The sequence below is a fragment of the Argopecten irradians genome, chromosome 5 (genome assembly GCF_041381155.1).
Source record: "Argopecten irradians isolate NY chromosome 5, Ai_NY, whole genome shotgun sequence".
Taxonomy (NCBI): domain Eukaryota; kingdom Metazoa; phylum Mollusca; class Bivalvia; order Pectinida; family Pectinidae; genus Argopecten; species Argopecten irradians.
Window position 1 is genome coordinate 35,882,973 of NC_091138.1, and position 19,181 is coordinate 35,902,153.

Below are 19,181 nucleotides of genomic sequence, written 5' to 3' on the forward strand. Positions count from 1 at the left end.
ATTTTCATGATGCAGAAAAAAACTTATCCAATAAAATCTGGAGGTATTCCACTTACATCAATGGTGATGCTCAGCTGATAATATTCAGTATCAAACAGAACTGATGAGACTTCAGTTTATCCCTGCCCTGGGGCACAGATAATTATCTTGTCTCAATTCAATTGTGACCAATAGGGGGACCCACTTGAACCAATATGTACCTGACGATGACCGTAACTGGACCAATCGATGTAGACATATAGACACGTATTGTAATCTTAGTTTCCCTATGTGGTTGTACATGTATTTATGTCTAGATTCCCCCCCCCCCCCCAACAGTCTTCAGCTTTCAGGTACTGATATAGCCTTGGATGATCTCAAAAATAATCACGGAAAGTGAGGTTGAGGGGTGGGGGAATTTTCTGCCGCCACCAAAACCTGTTAGGTAATTTAATCGAATGAAAGCTATTTTAGGGCATAAAGAATAAGTCAGTAAGCGATCTTCGTATCTTCTGAGAGTTCAAACAAGTACTGTGCAACTTTTTGTCTTTCAAAAAATAAAAGCTGTTATGAATGTCTTCCTTGACCGTTGGAGATAAACAACAATCATACATGACTTTGTTTCATTTTTTTTTTTTTTTTTTTTTTTTCGAAATTTTCTACTAATATTTTAACACGACAGATTAAACACATTCATTAGTTTACCTATTTAAGTTTATTACAAATTCTTATTTTGGTAGCAAAAATAAAACTAAACAGAAATACTTATTACACTTATATATCCACATGGAACACTATTTAATGAATTTCATGTATGTCTCAAGAATTTTGCCTACGTTTTGTACAACAAATCTTGTCCCTTGTTAGTGTCAGAGAGTACATGGTCTTGAATGAACTTTGTGGGTCAGTTCCTTCGATAGTTTTTCTCCGACATGTGACCTGCGTCTATTTCTGCAGAGAAACTGACAGCGCTAATCATGGTTGTCTATCAGACGGGCTGAAATACAAGAATGAGAGGAGCATAAAAAATAGACGTACAGAAATATACAAAGCTTCAAGTTCCTACCTGTAGGTACTATGTCTTGCACTTAGAGAATTATTTTAGGCTTGTGCTTAAATTTCAACTATGTGATATATTACTCTGCAATGACAAAGCTGTCAAATCGTGGAATGAACTGCATTGTCAACTTTACAAGAAAAATATCTAAACTTCTTAACTGCTAATGCATTGATTCAATAGTAAGAAAATCTGCTGGGGAGTTAACCTCAATTTCTTTGCCATAATCATGATCCTAATATGGAAAGTAAATCTTCAGTTGGATTTTCATAAAACTTGAAAATGAAAATGAAATAAGAATATGAGATACAATACATAAGGATATAGTTTACCAATCACAAGAGAAAAGGGTGTCCAAAGTAGGAACATGGAGAGAGAAATAGGCTTCAAGGCAAAATTTACACAGAGAATGGAGGTACAGAGAATTAGGCTTCAAGGCAAAATTTACACAGAGAATGGAGGAACAGAGAAATAGGCTTCAAGGTAAAATTTACACAGAGAATGAAGGAACAGAGAAATAGGCTTCAAGGTAAAATTTACACAGAGAATGGAGGTACAGAGAAATAGGCTTCAAGGCAAAATTTACACAGAGAATGGAGGTACAGAGAAATAGGCTTCAAGGTAAAATTTACACAGAGAATGGAGGAACAGAGAAATAGGCTTCAAGGCAAAATTTACACAGAGAATGGAGGTACAGAGAAATAGGCTTCAAGGCAAAATTTACACAGAGAAGGAGTGGAGGTACAGAGAAATAGGCTTCAAGGCAAAATTTACACAGAGAATGGAGGTACAGAGAAATAGGCTTCAAGGCAAAATTTACACAGAGAATGAAGGAACAGAGAAATAGGCTTCAAGGTAAAATTTACACAGAGAATGGAGGTACAGAGAAATAGGCTTCAAGGCAAAATTTACACAGAGAATGGAGGTACAGAGAAATAGGCTTCAAGGCAAAATTTACACAGAGAATGGAGGAACAGAGAAATAGGCTTCAAGGCAAAATTTACACAGAACACAGAGAATGGAGGTACAGAGAAATAGGCTTCAAGGTAAAATTTACACAGAGAATGGAGGTACAGAGAAATAGGCTTCAAGGTAAAATTTACACAGAGAATGAAGGACAGAGTAAATAGGCTTCAAGGCAAAATTTACACAGAGAATGGAGGTACAGAGAAATAGGCTTCAAGGTAAAATTTACACAGAGAATGGAGGTACAGAGAAATAGGCTTCAAGGCAAAATTTACACAGAGAATGAAGGAACAGAGAAATAGGCTTCAAGGTAAAATTTACACAGAGAATGGAGGTACAGAGAAATAGGCTTCAAGGCAAAATTTACACAGAGAATGAGGAACAGAGAAATAGGCTTCAAGGTAAAATTTACACAGAGAATGGAGGTACAGAAAATAGGCTTCAAGGCAAAATTTACACAGAGAATGGAGGTACAGAGAAATAGGCTTCAAGGTAAAATTTACATAGAGAATGAAGGAACAGAGAAATAGGCTTCAAGGTAAAATTTACATAGAGAATGAAGGAACAGAGAAATAGGCTTCAAGGTAAAATTTACACAGAGAATGGAGGAACAGAGAAATAGGCTTCAAGGCAAAATTTACACAGAGAATGGAGGTACAGAGAAATAGGCTTCAAGGCAAAATTTACACAGAGAATGGAGGTACAGAGAAATAGGCTTCAAGGTAAAATTTACACAGAGAATGAAGGAACAGAGAAATAGGCTTCAAGGCAAAATTTACACAGAGAATGGAGGTACAGAGAAATAGGCTTCAAGGCAAAATTTACACAGAGAATGGAGGAACAGAGAATGGAGGTACAGAGAAATAGGCTTCAAGGTAAAATTTACACAGAGAATGGAGGAACAGAGAAATAGGCTTCAAGGCAAAATTTACACAGAGAATGGAGGTACAGAGAAATAGGCTTCAAGGCAAAATTTACACAGAGAATGGAGGTACAGAGAAACAGGTTTCAAGGTAAAATTAAGATAGAAAATGGAGTTACTAGTCCATGATGGAAACTAGAAGAATGTTGAACTGGTTGTTGGGAGGGAGAATCGTACAGGGAGGGGGAGCGTGTGTGTGAAGCATGTTAGCTGTCAGATGTTATGTCTATAGTACTGACATAGTCTATCTCCTGCTCAATCTTAGATCATCCCTGTCTGCTTTACTGAACATTGATGAGCGCACTAGATGTTTCAAAGATGGAGCAACAATAAAGAGATATTTTTGTATTGTGTTCTAGAATTGTATTGTCTTCACAAATGTACGGTAAATTCTATCAAAACCTGTCTAGTTCTAAAACAGCAGGTTCTAGTTTTTGTTTTTGTTTTTTTTTTTTGATAAAAAGATACATAGATATGAGAAAATAACATATTTAAACTTAATTAGTTAATTTGAAAATACATTAATTAGTCATAAGATATTGATCTAAACTAATTATATAACTTGCAATTACTGACCATAACTACATATCTAGCACTTCCCATTAATAAACCTAATATATGAAGTGATAATTGGCTGACCTATATCTAGCTAAATGGTTTACCTCTGTCTAGCGTCCACTATGTGGTCAGTGCTGTTCCATTATTCTAGTGATAGGTCACCAACATGCTTTATCCAATAAGATAGCGATAGAATGGTCAGTTTCCTAATTAGTAGTTGACGTTCTTGAGGTTTTGATACATCTTACACAATACACCTATGATATAGGTAATCAATAATACTTATTGAGGTATGTGATAATTACACCTGCCATATTTCTACACATGCAGGTACATAATGTCTGGTTTGGTAATTAGATGAGTGATCAGGTGGTGTAGTAGTAACAATAATAAGCCACTCGTCTTTCACCTGGATGACAAGGGTTCAATCCCGGGCACAAATGTGAAAAGGTCCGGGGTCACCTGCCTGATCACTTAATTAGGTTTTCTCCGAGACTCCGTGCAAATTAAGGTACATCCGGACTATTGAAAGTGATTTTTATATGGTAACTTGTTTCGCAATCGATGTGAAATGTCAAAGTGGGGACTAGGGTTATCTTCCTTAGTTGAGACATTACAAGACTACTCTCGAAAATTGAATTGTAGCCTTTGTTAAGTGTGTTGTGTCTGGATGACTTGATACTTTGTAATGACTTGGTATAGGTGTTCTACTGGGTATCTTTGGCAATATAGTTTGGTGAGGTAACACTAATGTGCTCTTTAGCTATCCAACACTAACCATACGTATATATAAATTAAGGTTAATGCCATTCATGAATGATTTCAGCTGTGAAAAGGAAGAAAAACATCCAACAGATCCGCCGTCAGAATATAGCTCACTGTTGTCCTCTTCAGTCCTGAGAAGAATGACTGATTTAAAAATGCGCCGGCATGTTTTTTTTAATTTCCAACTGGTAGCCACAGTTGGTATTTTTTTTTTAAACATTCAGGCTAATACAAATTGTCTGTGATGTAATGTTTTACTTACCAGTCTCATATTTTACTACTCAGCTGAAGTCAAACACTATCGTAACTAAGGCCAATCATATTATTGTGACAGAATGGTGAGATGATTTCTGTGTGATAGCAGGATAGATATGAAATTATTAGCGTAAAGGTGAAATTTTGTCGGTGTGACCTCATCACATCAGTGTGACCTCATCACATCAGTATATGACCTCATTACATCCGTGTGATATCATTTCAGTATGACATCACTTTAAAAACTGTGAGCTGATATCCAGTGTAATACTGAACTCGGGTTGTCCATCTGTCATCTGTGAATTATTAAAGTTATGTCCCTTTCGGTTGTTAGCTCACCTGGCCCGAAGGGCCGGTGAGCTTATGTCATGGCGCGGCGTCCGTCCGTCCGTCAACATTTAATTTAAATCGCTACTAGTCATAGAGTTCCACATGGATTGTGACCAAATTTGGCCACAAACATCCTTGGGGGAAGGGGAACAGAACTTGTATAAATTTTGGCTCTGACCCCCCGGGGGCAGGAGGGGCAGGGTCCAATAGGGGAAATAGAGGTTAATCCCATAAATCACTACTTGTCCTAGAGTTCTACATGGATTGTAACCAAATTTGTCCACAAACAGCCGTGGGGGAATGGGAACAGAACTTGTATAAATTTTGGCTCTGACCCCCGGGGGCAGGAGGGCAGGGCCCAATAGGGGTAATAGAGGTAAATCCTATAAATCGCTACTTGTCCTAGAGTTCTGCATGGATTGTAACCAAATTTGGCCACAAACATCTTTTGGGGAAGGGGAACAGAACTTGTATAAATTTTGGCTCTGACCCCCCCAGGGGTAGGAGGGGCGTGGCCCAATAGGGGTAATAGAGGTAAATCTTATAAATCGCTGCTTGTCCTAGAGTTCTACATGGATTGTAACCAAATTTGGCCACAAACACCCTTGGGGAAGGGAAACAGAACTGTATAGATTTTGGCTCTGACCCCACGGAGGCAGGAGGGGCTTGGCCCAATAGGGGAAATAGAGGTAAATCCTATAAATTGCTACTTGTCCTAGAGTTCTGCATGGATTGTAACCAAATTTGGCCACAAACATCCTTTGGGGAATGGGAACAGAACTTGTATAAATTTTGGCTCTGACCCCCCGGGGGCACGAGGGGCGGGGCCCAATAGGGGTAATAGAGGTAAATCCTATAAATTGCTACTTGTCCTAGAGTTCTACATGGATTGTAACCAAATTTGGCCACAAACATCCTTGGGAGAAGGGGAACAGAACTGTATAAATTTTGGCTCTGACCTCCCGGGGGCAGGAGGGGCGGGGCCCAATAGGGAAAATAAGAGGTAAATGTTAAAATTCCTTCAGAAAAGAAACAGTGAACCTGTATTCAGAACATGACTTGACATTACAAACCAGGTGAGCGATACAGGCCCTCTGGGCCTCTTGTTACAAAGTGATTTGTGCTCCTCCTAAACTACTGGATGGATTTCAATGAAATTTGGTAGCAAAAATCCTTATACTCTAGTAGTGTATAATCTATATCATAACTTTTACAGAGTTATGCCCCTTTGTTGCAAAATTTGGGGGGGGGGGAGTGGGGTATAAATTGGTCTCCTTGACGACAGTTCCTGTGTGACAGCATTATAAACATGAAATCATTTCAGCATGATAGCACTATAAATGTGGGGTCATTTTAGAGTAACAGCACAATAAATGTGTCCTTCAGTGGATAAACACCTGCCTTCATTAAACCCGGGCTGTTGTGGAAAAATATCTAAAACAAACAAAGCCATATATTGACTGATTCCTCGTCAACAGCCATGCTCCAAAGTAAACATAGTTTTATAACGTTACAGGATGGACTGGCTCGTGATGCAAATCCTGATGTTGTTGGTGCTTTTAAAGTGCTGAAGCAATTAATCAAAGATTGAAAGGATAATTGTGTAGAGATTTTTACGCGAGTTACAGATGAGTTGATCTATAACAGCCGATCACGATAGCCATCCAAAAATACAGTGCCATAGTACAGTCTTAGCGTAAAAAATACATATGGAGTAAATGTAAGTGAAACAGATCACATCCAAATTTAGACAGCCATAAAAAGGAGCTGAATACTCTAGGTGACAGTCAGTGTCAGTCATTACCAGTGATGCCGTTAACACCGTATCAGTAAGGTTATCTTAACAAAAATAACAAACTATAAAAGGAAAAGATTTTATTATTGAATAAATTTCAAAATATCAGTAGTTTCAGATCGCTCAATACCACATTTCATATCAAACTGAATACTGTATTTGCCCCAATTAGCACTCCAATCTCCATAAGCACCCAGAGCTTCTATCCCTTTGAGGCCCCTGTTCACTTACCTTTCATTTCAATTTTTATTAAATGCAGACTGAAAATAATTGTTAACTCTCTTTATGTTATTTCTTTTGCAAACTAATTTTGGCTGACTTTGTCTAATATTTTTTTAAATGTCTTAATTTGGTCTCTTATAAGTGTCCCTTCAATTTGTGACCTAGGTACTAATTGGGTGCGATAGGGTAAGAATGTTATGGGGCGTTCATTGGGAACAGTTATCCTTTACGTTGCCCCATTTGAGGTTAATGTCTTCTGCACCTTGATGTCAAAAACTAATAACACAGGAAAACCTGAATCATGATCCATGCTTATTGAGACAACATTAATAGAATTTCCGTCCATTAAGCACTAAACCCTGTATAATCCCCCAATAACGTCGTTACCGTAAGTAATGATGGTAAAAGTGAGGATGACTATCGTAATTAGGAGTTCTTTACTGTAACACTCCTCCCCGTATATATATTTTGTACAGATCCCACTTTTACACACGGAGGATTTCACCTGATGCTAGAAAGCTAATGGCAAGTTAAGAACGGAGTAAGGATTCTGAGCTTGGCTTAACAGAAATTCTAATACCATTTGGTATATAAACAGGTATATTGACTTGTCACGGATTATACCTGAGTTGCCATGGAAACGGAATCTGATATTATACTGGTAAGGATTGGTCTTAAATTGTTTGTGGAGTAAGTGAGGGCAGGCTTGATTGGTTTTATCGTTAATTATGGCAAAATAATCAGAGAAGTCGACTGTGTAATAGTGTGGCTATTTCAGCAGCATGTTGTAATTTAGGTTTTGTGTTTAGGGATTTGATATGCGTTATAATTATATTTCCAGTCAGGTAATGGTTTAAACAAGAAAAAAAACTTAAGTTTCGTTGTTTGTATATAAAACCAAAAATAGCAAAGTCTTACTACCATTTCTTTCATGTTATTGATAAAATTGATGTAATTATCTATTAAATCTGATTTCTATATTAATTCTGGGAGGCATGAAGACAAATCATTACAAATAAAGGAAATGTGTTGTTCACATGAAGATTAATCACTTTAAAAGCTATTAAAAATTTAAAAAAGATTCTTCTGGGAACTGGCGCAAGATTTCAGATAGCTTTTAATCATTTCATGCAAGATAGAAAAAAATAGTCCATGTGGTTTTGTGATGTGTTGATTAGTACTCGGATCAAAGAGAAAATGTAGCTATAATCCACAGCCTGAAGGGAAATCTTGCATTTTAGACCTGTAAAGTTTGATTACAAAATGATTTTAGTGAAAGAATTTGATGCCAGTCACAATTTGCTAATGATAAACAAGCTTTATTTGTTTGATATTGTCCCTCCAGTCATATATGTAGGTTATATATGCAGTACTGAATCCATACAGAATTGAAACTTATTCTGAACTTGTATCATTTAAAGACTGTTTAATTTTAAGGTATCTTGAATCTTTTGTAAAAATGCTGCTCATTTCTCAATAATTCATTCATCAATTATGGCCCATAAATGAGTTTGGGAAAACTATTCAACAATATTCAACGTATTGATAACCATATTATTCATTGTGGACATGTTAACCTGAAAAAAACTAAATTTAGATTGAAATGAGCCAATATGCCCAAAACCTTTTTCGAATTAATGAAAAATATTCTTATTTATACTTGAGTAAATGGATTTCTTTTTAATTTCAAATAATTTCTTTTCTTGTAATGCCTTCAAAACCACAAGAAATACCCCTTATCAATTCCTTATCTAGAATGTCTTTTTCAATAGGAAATTAAGTATATAAGTAATATTGTTTAGATGTTAGTGCAGATGTAAGCGAATACCAGGTACCTCCACACAAATTGGTCAGTTTGTTAAGAGGCAGGACTGAACAGTCATTATGGTCAGTTTGTTATGAGGTAGGACTGACCAGTCTTAATGGTCAGTTTGTTACGAGGAAGGACTAACCAGTCTTAAGTTTTAGTGAATTACTTTGCAGATAAGAAGTAATTAGTATCACGGTATGAAGGTTAACATAGAGCAAGTGAAGCAAAAGACACTGTCATTCATAAAATCAATGGTTTGCGTCAGCGCTGGCCAATACTGCTCATAGAGCCAGCACTGGAGCATTAGTCTTCTATAGCCGCTGGGAAACTCTGTGACTGACAGATTGCACAGCACAGCACAGAACATTTATATTTCCTATTTGGATATACAGACACGGATTTCCTATACAATTTCGCTATCTTAATTGCATCATGTATTTTTCAGCAGGCTTAGCTTCTAAATGGTACATACCTTTTATTTCGTAATGAGAGTGTTTATAAAACTTCTGTTTGGAGATAAGGTGCTTCTTGTCCAGGACAGTACAGGTGTAATATGTAAATAAATTGTTTGATTGTGAAATACCTGCTGATATTGATAGGTGTGTTTTGTTTCAAACAAGAATCCACAAGATTCAGAAAGCATGAGCTTACTGTGGCAAAGACTGTACAGGAAATGGAAAGCTTGGAAAAAAGCGGAGTTGGCAGTTGCTACATTGCTTATGAATCTTAGCAACAAGAAGCGAAAAAATAAACTGTAAGTAAACACCAGTGTGATTTTAAAATGTCTGTCACTTTTGTGTGATTTTGGGATATTGTGTGTACAGCATGAATTTCTGGTAAAATAACATCCTAGATGATTATACACTTTCCCCATGATACATGTATTTGGAGTTCAGCCCTGATCATTATGTAAAATTTTGTAAATCAACTAAAGATTTTGTGTTGATATGATTTCATCAAATTATTTTTTTACTAACATTAGTTAGTATTATTTTATTTTTAACTAAAATACTTCAATTCCAATTTGTTTTCATGATGGTAATGCTTGCTGTCCAAAACACGTAAAAATATAAAAATATTTATGTCATAAAATATGTCTAAGTGACTACCCTGGTATAAAGACCACCTAATATTGATACAACCATCTTGTAGTGTCCCAAATAGCTTATTTAACAAATTTTCACCTTAAATAAAATAGAAATTGTCTTGTGATAAATCTTTATTATTATACATAATAAATTTTGTAAACATTTTAAATGAGTTCTTCAATATAATGAAAAGACAAAAAAAAATATCCGAGAATATATTAAATAGTAGACCTGTCATGAGTTTCCCTTCATATCAGATTTAGGATACAAGTTTAGAATTTTTCATTTTTTTTCTGAGTCAAACTTATTTATTTATTGAACTTCATATATTCGTTCATTCTAATGATAATGTCAAGTTATAGCCATGCTACAGTGATTACTTATTACATCTGAGGATGATTTTCATTATACAAGAAAGCTTTTTGTGATTAATCTAACAATATTTGTGTGTGGTGCTCAACTCCGTTCTTACTGATCCGAGTGTGATAGCATTAATATCTGTGTAAACTAATTCATCAAATTTCTCAGTGGAAGACTAGTCACCTGATTACCAGTGTGAGGGTTATCTCCCCTTTACAATATACCAATGAGGGACTTTCTCTTTTACAGATATTTTGTCCCTCCATAAAATTTAGGGGGGGATGGATTTAACACTATGCACACCAAAACACCTGGTATTGAGTCTGAAGCCCACTAGACCAGGGGTGAAAGGAGAGTAAATTAACCTGGTCGTATTAATGTCCTTGGTATTCCTTCAAGGTCATAGGAGTCAAATAGATGAGATTTGTAAAGACAAATAGTCCAGACTAGCTTATATTTGGTGTGTAGCGTGTGTAGGGGATCAGCCACCAAGCAAATAGAATTGAAATATTTTGACCTTAATTCAAGGTCACAGGATCAATATACTTGGTGTAGTTTCTGATTTAGTTGAGGATGTGCATTTAATACTATCGAGAGTATTTAATGTAATTTCTTAGAGAGTTAAGGATGTATCCAACCTTCCATTCTGAGTTAATGGATTTATGTGACTTTGTGATACCTGAGATATCTTACAGATTGCTGGTTATAATGATTTATTGTTAAAACCTTCTGTGTTGGAGATTAGAAAGTGATATAGCATGAATCCTTAAGTCTATGATATCTGTGACATTTCTACTATAAGAATGGATTGACCTGATTATTGGAATGAAATGATAGCTGATGTATATCTGGTCTAAACATACAGAGTTTTCTCCAACCATTAGCTACAGTGTACAGAGAGCGCATTCTCAAAATCGGATAAAAATTCCATATTTTTCTGATTTTCTTGCATGTTTCACCCTGGCATGGCGTGCAGACATATATCAGCATGAGTTTTTATCTCATTGGTCATATTACATATAACATGTTATATATACATGTTATATATACATGTTTAACTTTTTCTATATTATATTAAAAGCACATTTAGTACCATTATAAGATAATTTCTAAATAGGTCTCAAAATTATAAAGTGAAAAATGTTTATTAAGGTTGATTAATGTTCCTGAGCATTGATATCTGCATGAACTAATTTATCAAATTTCTCTGTGGAATACAGGTAACGAACTGGTCGGGGCTCTTTTATGTGCTGTTTTAGTCTGAATGACTATCCTACATTGTTCAGTATGGTAGCCACCAGCTACTACATCATCAGAAATGATCCTGACTCTATTTCCTGTCAAGCAAAACCAATGGAATTAGAAATTTGTGTTTCTTAATTGTCGTCTGTAGCATTATGCAGTACCAAAGCTGTCTATTTATATTTACACATTAGTAAAGTCAACATTTAGATAACACCTGTCTAAAATGACCACCTTTTTAACAGTAAATAGTACCTGTCTATAATGACCACCTTTGTTATCTGTATCTGTAGACAGAACCTATCTAAAATGACCACTTTTTTAACTGTAAATAGTACCTGTCTATAATGACAACTTTTGTTACTTGTATCTGTAGACAGTACCTGTCTAAAATGACCACCTTTGTAACCTGTATTTGTAGACAGTACCTGTCTAAAATGATCACCTTTTTTATCTGTATCTGTAGACAGTACCTGTCTATAAAGACACCTTTGTAACCTGTATTTGTAGACAGTACCTGTCTAAAATGACCACCTTTGTAACCTGTATTTGTAGACAGTACCTGTCTAAAATGATCACCTTTGTAACCTGTATCTGTAGACAGTACCTGTCTATAATGACCACCTATGTAACCTGTAATAGTTTTACCAGAGCAATCTACATTCACATCATTTTGTTCAGTCAAAGCTTGTGTAAAAAATGTTGCCATTAACAGCACTTAAGGACCCCATTACCCCTGTCAATGTGTGTTCTATAGGCTCGGTGGAATTGTTGTTGTGTCTATATACCAAATATTATCGCCTATATATCCGACTTCTTTCAACCTGTTGTCTGTCATTTGGCTTTGAAAATGTCTTTTTAATTCTGTTATAGAGCTCTTTAACTCGGCTTCACAATTTACGAGGCATAGAGTGATCTCCCTTTATTATGTTTTATAATGGTTGTGTAGGCCGATCTTCCCTAGTGACCCAAAGTGTTTGATTACACAATTGTTTCCCAAGTGACCCCAAGGACTTAATACCTGATTGTTCCCCTAGTGACCCTAAGGATTTGAATACCTGATTGTTTCCCTCGTGACCCCAAGGATTTGATTACATGATTGTTCCCCTAGTGACCCCAAGGATTTGATTACATGATTGTTCCCCTAGTGACCCCAAGGATTTGAATACCTGATTGTTCCCCTAGTGACCCCAAGGATTTGAGATTACATGATTGTTCCCCTAGTGACCCCAAGGATTTGAATACCTGATTGTTTCCCTCGTGACCCCAAGGATTTGAATACCTGATTGTTCCCCTAGTGACCCCAAGGATTTGAATACCTGATTGTTCCCCTAGTGACCTCAAGGATTTGAATACCTTATTGTTCCCCTAATGACCCCAAGGGTTTGATTACATGATTGGTTCCCCTTATAAAGTTACCCCAAGGACTTGAATACCTGATTGTTCCCCTTATAAAGTTATCCCAAGAGTTTGAATACCTAATTGTTCCCCTAGTGACCGCAAGGGTTTGAATACATGTTTGTTCCCCTGGTGACCCCAAGGGTTTGATTACCTGATTATTTCCCTAGTGACCCCAAGGGTTTGAATACCTAATTGTTCCCCTTGTGACCCCAAGGGTTTGAATACCTGTTTGTTCCCCTAGTGCCCCCAAGGATTTGATTACATGATTGTTCCCCTAGTGACCCCAAGTGTTTGAATTTCTGATTGTTCCTTTTGTGACCCCAAGTGTTTGAATTTCTGATTTTTCCTCTTGTGACCCCAAGGACTTGAATACCTAATTGTTCCCCAAATGACCCCAAGGGTTTGAATACCTAATCATTCCCCTAGTGACCCCATGGATACATCTGACGGTTCCTATAAATCCCTCACAAAGCTGCTAATCATATAGGAAATTGCTCGCCACAACAACGAACACAAATTCAATATGGTTTGTAAAGCATATGTGAATATGGATAGTGGTAAATTGTTGTCAATAGTTGCTGTTATTTGTTACCATGCCAACGGAGACAAAACTGATCTTGTAGCCATATCCATTAATCCAATATATGTCTCCGTTAAATTGCTAAAGCAATTTGTTTCACAAATAACATTTGATTTAGATTTTCAGAAGAAACCAGAATGATTTCTTAGTTCATGTAGGCGATCATAGCAAGGAAAGTGAATCCGGCGACGTTCACCGATCGTCTATTCTACGGAAACCACAAATGTCCTTGTCAAGTGAAGTACCAACAATAAAAACGGCTTGACTTCTTTCAATCAATTTTTATTAGATATTACGGGAGCTTGTTTTGTATGACACAGGGTTGTTTGGGAGCTTTGTTTCCATCCATGTTTGATCGGAGGAAATTAACGACTGGCTTCATTTATTTATTCGGAGAATGATGATAAATTAATGGCCGATTAAATACATATTGAACTATAAACGTCTGCAGTTTTCTTGATGAAATTTTCACTTTCAAAGGGTTATGATATATATCCACATGTATATTTTATAGGATAGAGATATACAGTCAAAGGACCAAAATTAATCTAATCGTAATGGATGGTGCGATACATATTTGAAGATTTTATTGACAATTTAGTACTGGTACAGTTATGTTTATCAATAGGCCTAAGGCACCAGTGGACTGTACAGAGATGTGCTTATATAAAAGACAATGTTATATCATTTTTGCATGTTTTCGTGAATAAAAAGCGACAAGTAATTGCAGATACAAAGCATTGGATGTTAGTGAGAGTCTAGCAAAAGGATAATTGGCTATAAAAGTACCCATGCCCTTTAAATGGACCAATGGTTATTTAAAACTATGTCATGTGACCTCAAAATGGACCAGTGAATTTTGTAAGCATCTGTCGACTGGACAAATGTTAAAGTACATCTGGACCAAATATCCTGGTAATTAGTGTAAAATTATACATGCCTGAAATGCATTGCCCCATTTTTTATCATTTCTGTCACACAATACCATATAAGGTCGTAACATAATGACAGATTTGAAGGAATTAACAGATTACCATATTTAACAGAAAGTTATTTGTTGACCTCAACATGGCATTTAAAGCTATTTATTGCTGATCAGATCCATATATGGCTCATTAAATTTAAAGTTTTGATTACTAGAAAATTTTATCATTTGTTGAGGCTGTTTCACCCTTGGGTTAAAATGCCAAGTTCTGTTTGAGGAATTGACTATCTATATCAAGATTTCACTGTCCCCTGTCAGTGCTAATGTGAAGCTTAGAGAAATACATAATCTTTATGCTTCGTTGATATAATCATGTAGCTGCAGTGAGACAGAGAACTTATAGCTAGGAAAGCTTTTAGAAGATGCAGACTTTGATGGAGCCAATCACTGGTGACATATATATATGTTTTACGATGTCCGCAGGAACACAGCTGGCTAATAGTCAAGATGCTTTTTACAAATTAGGTCATTTCGATAAATAAAATCTGGACTAATGATTAAGTTTTGTACATGAAATTACTGACATGGATTCTGACAAATTACCGGTTTTATATAAGTTTAGTGCTTAAAGATGGATTCCCATATATTTGCCTTCAATTTTTATTCTCTGTGAACATATTTATGTTTTTGTATTTTAATGGATTTTATCCAGTAACTTGTAGTAAATCATGACCTCTGTGTTTATAACAAATTTTATGCAGTAATAATAAACATGAATTATAAGTTATTAAAAGATTTAAATTTTTCTCAGAATTATTTAAAAATCTGTAATAAATACATGTACAAAATAGTTAATTAACAATATATAACTTTTAAATTTTCTTTACAAAATTGGCTTTAATAATAAAGCTGACGTATCTTAAACAACTCAGAAAAACATGTACAAGAAAGTAATATATGGCAAGAAAATGGAATTGATTGCAAATATGTGGGGGAACTAATTATTATCTAATTACGACGTCTATGATAAAATATCAATATGTATTATATTTAATGTTTGTTGTTTAGTGAATCTTTTCATGGTTTCTACGATTAAAAAAGTGTAGTAAGGGTTTATTGTATTAATCATTTATGGATTAGCCATGAAAGTTTCTTTTCATCTATTTTATACTTCACCGTATCATTTTATCGTAAAAATGTAAAATATGTTACCAACATCCATTAGGATAGATAATTTGTTTGTAATGCAAAAACAGAAATGTAGTAATGGCATTTAAATCTTTCTAGAAACAGACTCAAATTGTCTAAATTAATTGAAAAATAAGTAAGTAAAATGATCTCCATCTTACTTGTCTTATTTTTTCATCCTTTATCATGCAAGTTAGTCACTGAATATATATACCGTAAATTAGCACTTTTAATCAAGTGAATTCATATCAGTGTATGAATGAATTTTTATTGCTGGATCAGATTTGGCCACAAAATATTTTACAAATCCAGATATTATAGCATTATATCAATTTAGCTGTCAATGTGAAAAAAAATCACTGCTAAAAGAAAGTTTATTATAAGAATTGTACTTTATTTGTCATTTCTTGAGGAATAAGTTTATTATAAAAATTGTACTTTATTGTCATTTCTTGAGGAATAAGGTTATTATAAGAATCGTACTTTATTTGTCATTTCTTGAGGAATAAGTTTATTATAAGAGTTGTTCTTTATTTGTCATTTCTTGGAAATAGAATCTTCAACCATAAACTGTTAAATTACTTTCTTTTTCATATGACAGAATCACAAATATAGATTTTTCAGCTTCAAATAACCCCAAATCTGGCAAACCTTTGGCATTTGCGAACAAATTGATTAATACATTTCCTGTTGCTATTCATAAAAATTATGAAAAGACAGGAATATTGATAAATTTTCAGAAGATTTCGGAAGAAAAAAAAAATGAAAGATTTGTACTTTATGTAGAAGCGCATTGATGGTAAAAATTGTATGCAACATAGCCAAAGTAATGAGAACATTGTGTAGACCACTTGTGTTTTTATCATCCATCAACCAGGCGATTTGGTGTGGCAGACGGCCATGATGAATAGCTTAATGACCCCAGTGAACTCTGAATCTATACTTCCTGAAACGATATTCACTTCTGCGGAAAAAAGCAAACTGCACCATGTTGCCTTATATAGATAAAAATCAATGAATATTCATCTGAAAGTAAAAGTTTGTAATGAGTCTGGGATGGGGATTAGCTGTAGGGAGACAATGTAGGTGTGTATATAGCAGTCTGCTGTAACACCTATAGCTGTGAAAGAAAATCGCTGTAAATTAACATGCCTTATGTAACGTCTATTTCCCATATGACACATATTAGTTTTTTTTGTTTTAACTTTGTTTATCATTATCTGTGTCTATCATTATCTGTGTCTGAAACACAAATCTGTGTTTAATCCCCAACTAGTCTGGATGTATTTTGTTTAACATGTTAAAAGCTCAGGTCATATCAGTACACACCAGCTGTTAAGGAGGTGCAGGAAAGTACTCAGAGTAAAACCACCACCCTACAGTCAGTACCAGGCAACATGTTTTATTCTGGATCCAGAGGTAGAGATCTAGTGGTGTTTCCCACTGCAGCCCCTTATAGTTTTGTTAGAAATTATTATAACTGATGTCCCCTACCTTTATAGTAGATACTGGTAGAGTGTCCTTTTTAGATACTTATATGGATTGGTTTTCATATGTCATATAGTGTAACAGGAGAGGAGAAAATGTAGCGGCCAGACCAGGATTCGAACCTGGGACCCTCCGAACACTAGCCGAGTGCTTCCGACTGAGCTACCTGGTCATCGATGATCGACCAAGTCCAATCCCGCTACATAAGTATAAAAATGTGTTAAAAACATTTTTTCTCTCTTTCAAATGGTATGAAGGTATATGGCACAAAATGATAACTAGCTCCTATAACTTCTGATTGATTGTGAATTTCAGGCCCATATGGGGCAATTACAAGGAACCAACAATAGGTTGATGCATTTACTCAAAGAACTACAGATTCTCTCCCAAGCTTACAAATAGCAACATAATACATACATGATGTTGTCCTTACTGTTAATAGGACGTTTAACCTTACCAAGCCCAGCGTCATTGTGGCAGGTTTCAATCTTCAACTGTGAGTATTATGGTAATAACATATGATATGGTTCATCTGTAGCGTCCTCTTGTTTTATTTTAGGGGAATTCCCCTTTAGCTCTCCGTCGGTAGAGAGAGACCAGAGTTGTTGGTTGTGTGTTTCTCTCTTTCCTCTTAAAATAACCACAGTCACCCAGACTGGCATGTCTCGTGAAACAGACGATTAGTTAACTATAGTTTTGAAGGACAACAAATATAATGGCTCAATTTCCCAGAACAATACACGTCATTTAGTTATTATGACCACACACTTGAGGGGGAGTGTGGCAAATTATATAGTAAGCCATGGATATATAGCTAGTTATTTAGTTACACTTAACAGGATCTGAATCACCAGATCCTCGTAAACACAATATCAAACAATGCTGCTGTTTCAGATTGATCTTGTTTTTTGTACAGGAAGTTGATTCTGACTATTGCAGTTTCTCCCACTGAGAGTCTGAGATCCGTTTTCACACTGAAACTGCAGCTTAGCACTTGATTTCCTACAGTAAAGTAGAATTTTTATTGTCTCGCAGATAAGTAATGGCTAATCAATTTGTGAAATGGTTTGCCATGTGTACGACATCGTCACTCAACCCATCAATTTTCGCAACATTCGGAGAAATCCTGAGGATGAGAACTTGTTGGGATTAAAGTGTCTGGTGATGAATGTCCTGTTCGTCCACACTGCAATACGACAAACATTGTCCATAAATCAGACTCCACTTCTTCTTCATCTGTATATACGTTATAGTAAACTCGACTTACGGACCTCAATATAGACATTGATGACTCTGCTAAGGGTCGTGAATTTGTCACGGAATCCCTGTCAATCGAGGAGTTAGGTCTGAGCCGGAAACCAACAGGATATTCCTGTTCACCTACATCACATTAACGCTAATGTAGATAGTTTATACTCTTCATTACCGAAAATACCACTCTTAATTACACAAATACACACCCACCGTTATAAATAAATCAATGATAACTTCGTCTTCCCTATCATCTTATTCTTTATTATAAAATGAATTAAAACAGTTATAAAGTTAGATAAGTTATCTCTCTTGTGTCTTCATTGATTACTATACAATAATAAAATAAGAATGAATTTAAGTGTAAAACATTATTCCATATCAGATTGTTGATCAAGCACAAAGATTGAAAGAAAAAGAAAAACACAAAGATTGAAAGAAAAAGAAAAACACAACGAGCATGCTTCTTCCAGGCATTCTGTTAGTTTGGTTATCCTAGAGTATATTCACAACATAAATTAACTGATCTCCCACACTGACGTTACATGCCCCTGTGCTTCATATAGTTCATACTCCACTCTAGAAAGAGGATCTATTTTTAAATCCATCTGCTTGGGAAATGTTGTAAATTCCTCATAAACTTGTCAAAAAGCTCATTAAGAAAATTGTCTGATGTTCGTAAATAGTACATACAAGAAATTTATGATCGGAAAGGAAATAAAAAAGATTTTAAATTATTTTTCAAAGTGTACTTTCATCCTTGGTGAGTGTGATGTTATGTAATTAAGTGGTACCATGTAAGCCATACAAAAGTAAATAGTCAATATGTCCTGAGGAGTGTCTGATGATTGGGAAAATTGGAGACCAAAAACTGCTGAGACTAAATAATTCTGCTCTTAATGGAAAATACAAAAATATTTTTTTTAAAAGTATTGATTCATTAAAATTTTCCAAAAGGTTTTCATTCAGTCATATTCTGCATAGAAAAAAATGAAATAA

The 19,181-nt window shown here is 35.4% G+C and overlaps 1 protein-coding gene and 1 long non-coding RNA gene across 3 annotated transcripts in view; one reads left to right on the forward strand and one right to left on the reverse strand.

The window, feature by feature from the left end:
* LOC138323671 (ankyrin repeat and fibronectin type-III domain-containing protein 1-like) overlaps positions 1-19,181 on the forward strand; it is a 150,950-nt gene that overhangs the window by 31,284 nt on the left and 100,485 nt on the right. The window contains exons 1-2 of one of the 2 annotated variants that reach the window (XM_069268445.1): positions 7,469-7,510; positions 9,280-9,413. The exons of the other annotated variant lie outside the window; for it this stretch is intronic. Coding sequence (XP_069124546.1) covers positions 7,484-7,510; positions 9,280-9,413 — 161 coding nt within the window. The 5' untranslated portion in view covers positions 7,469-7,483. Of the gene's footprint in view, positions 1-7,468; positions 7,511-9,279; positions 9,414-19,181 lie in introns of those variants that run through there. 2 annotated transcript variants of the gene reach the window in all.
* LOC138323672 (uncharacterized) lies at positions 597-18,294 on the reverse strand. Its single transcript, XR_011208582.1, has 2 exons — positions 17,349-18,294; positions 597-976 (listed from the first exon to the last, which is right to left on the reverse strand). It is a non-coding gene; the product is annotated as an uncharacterized lncRNA (long non-coding RNA).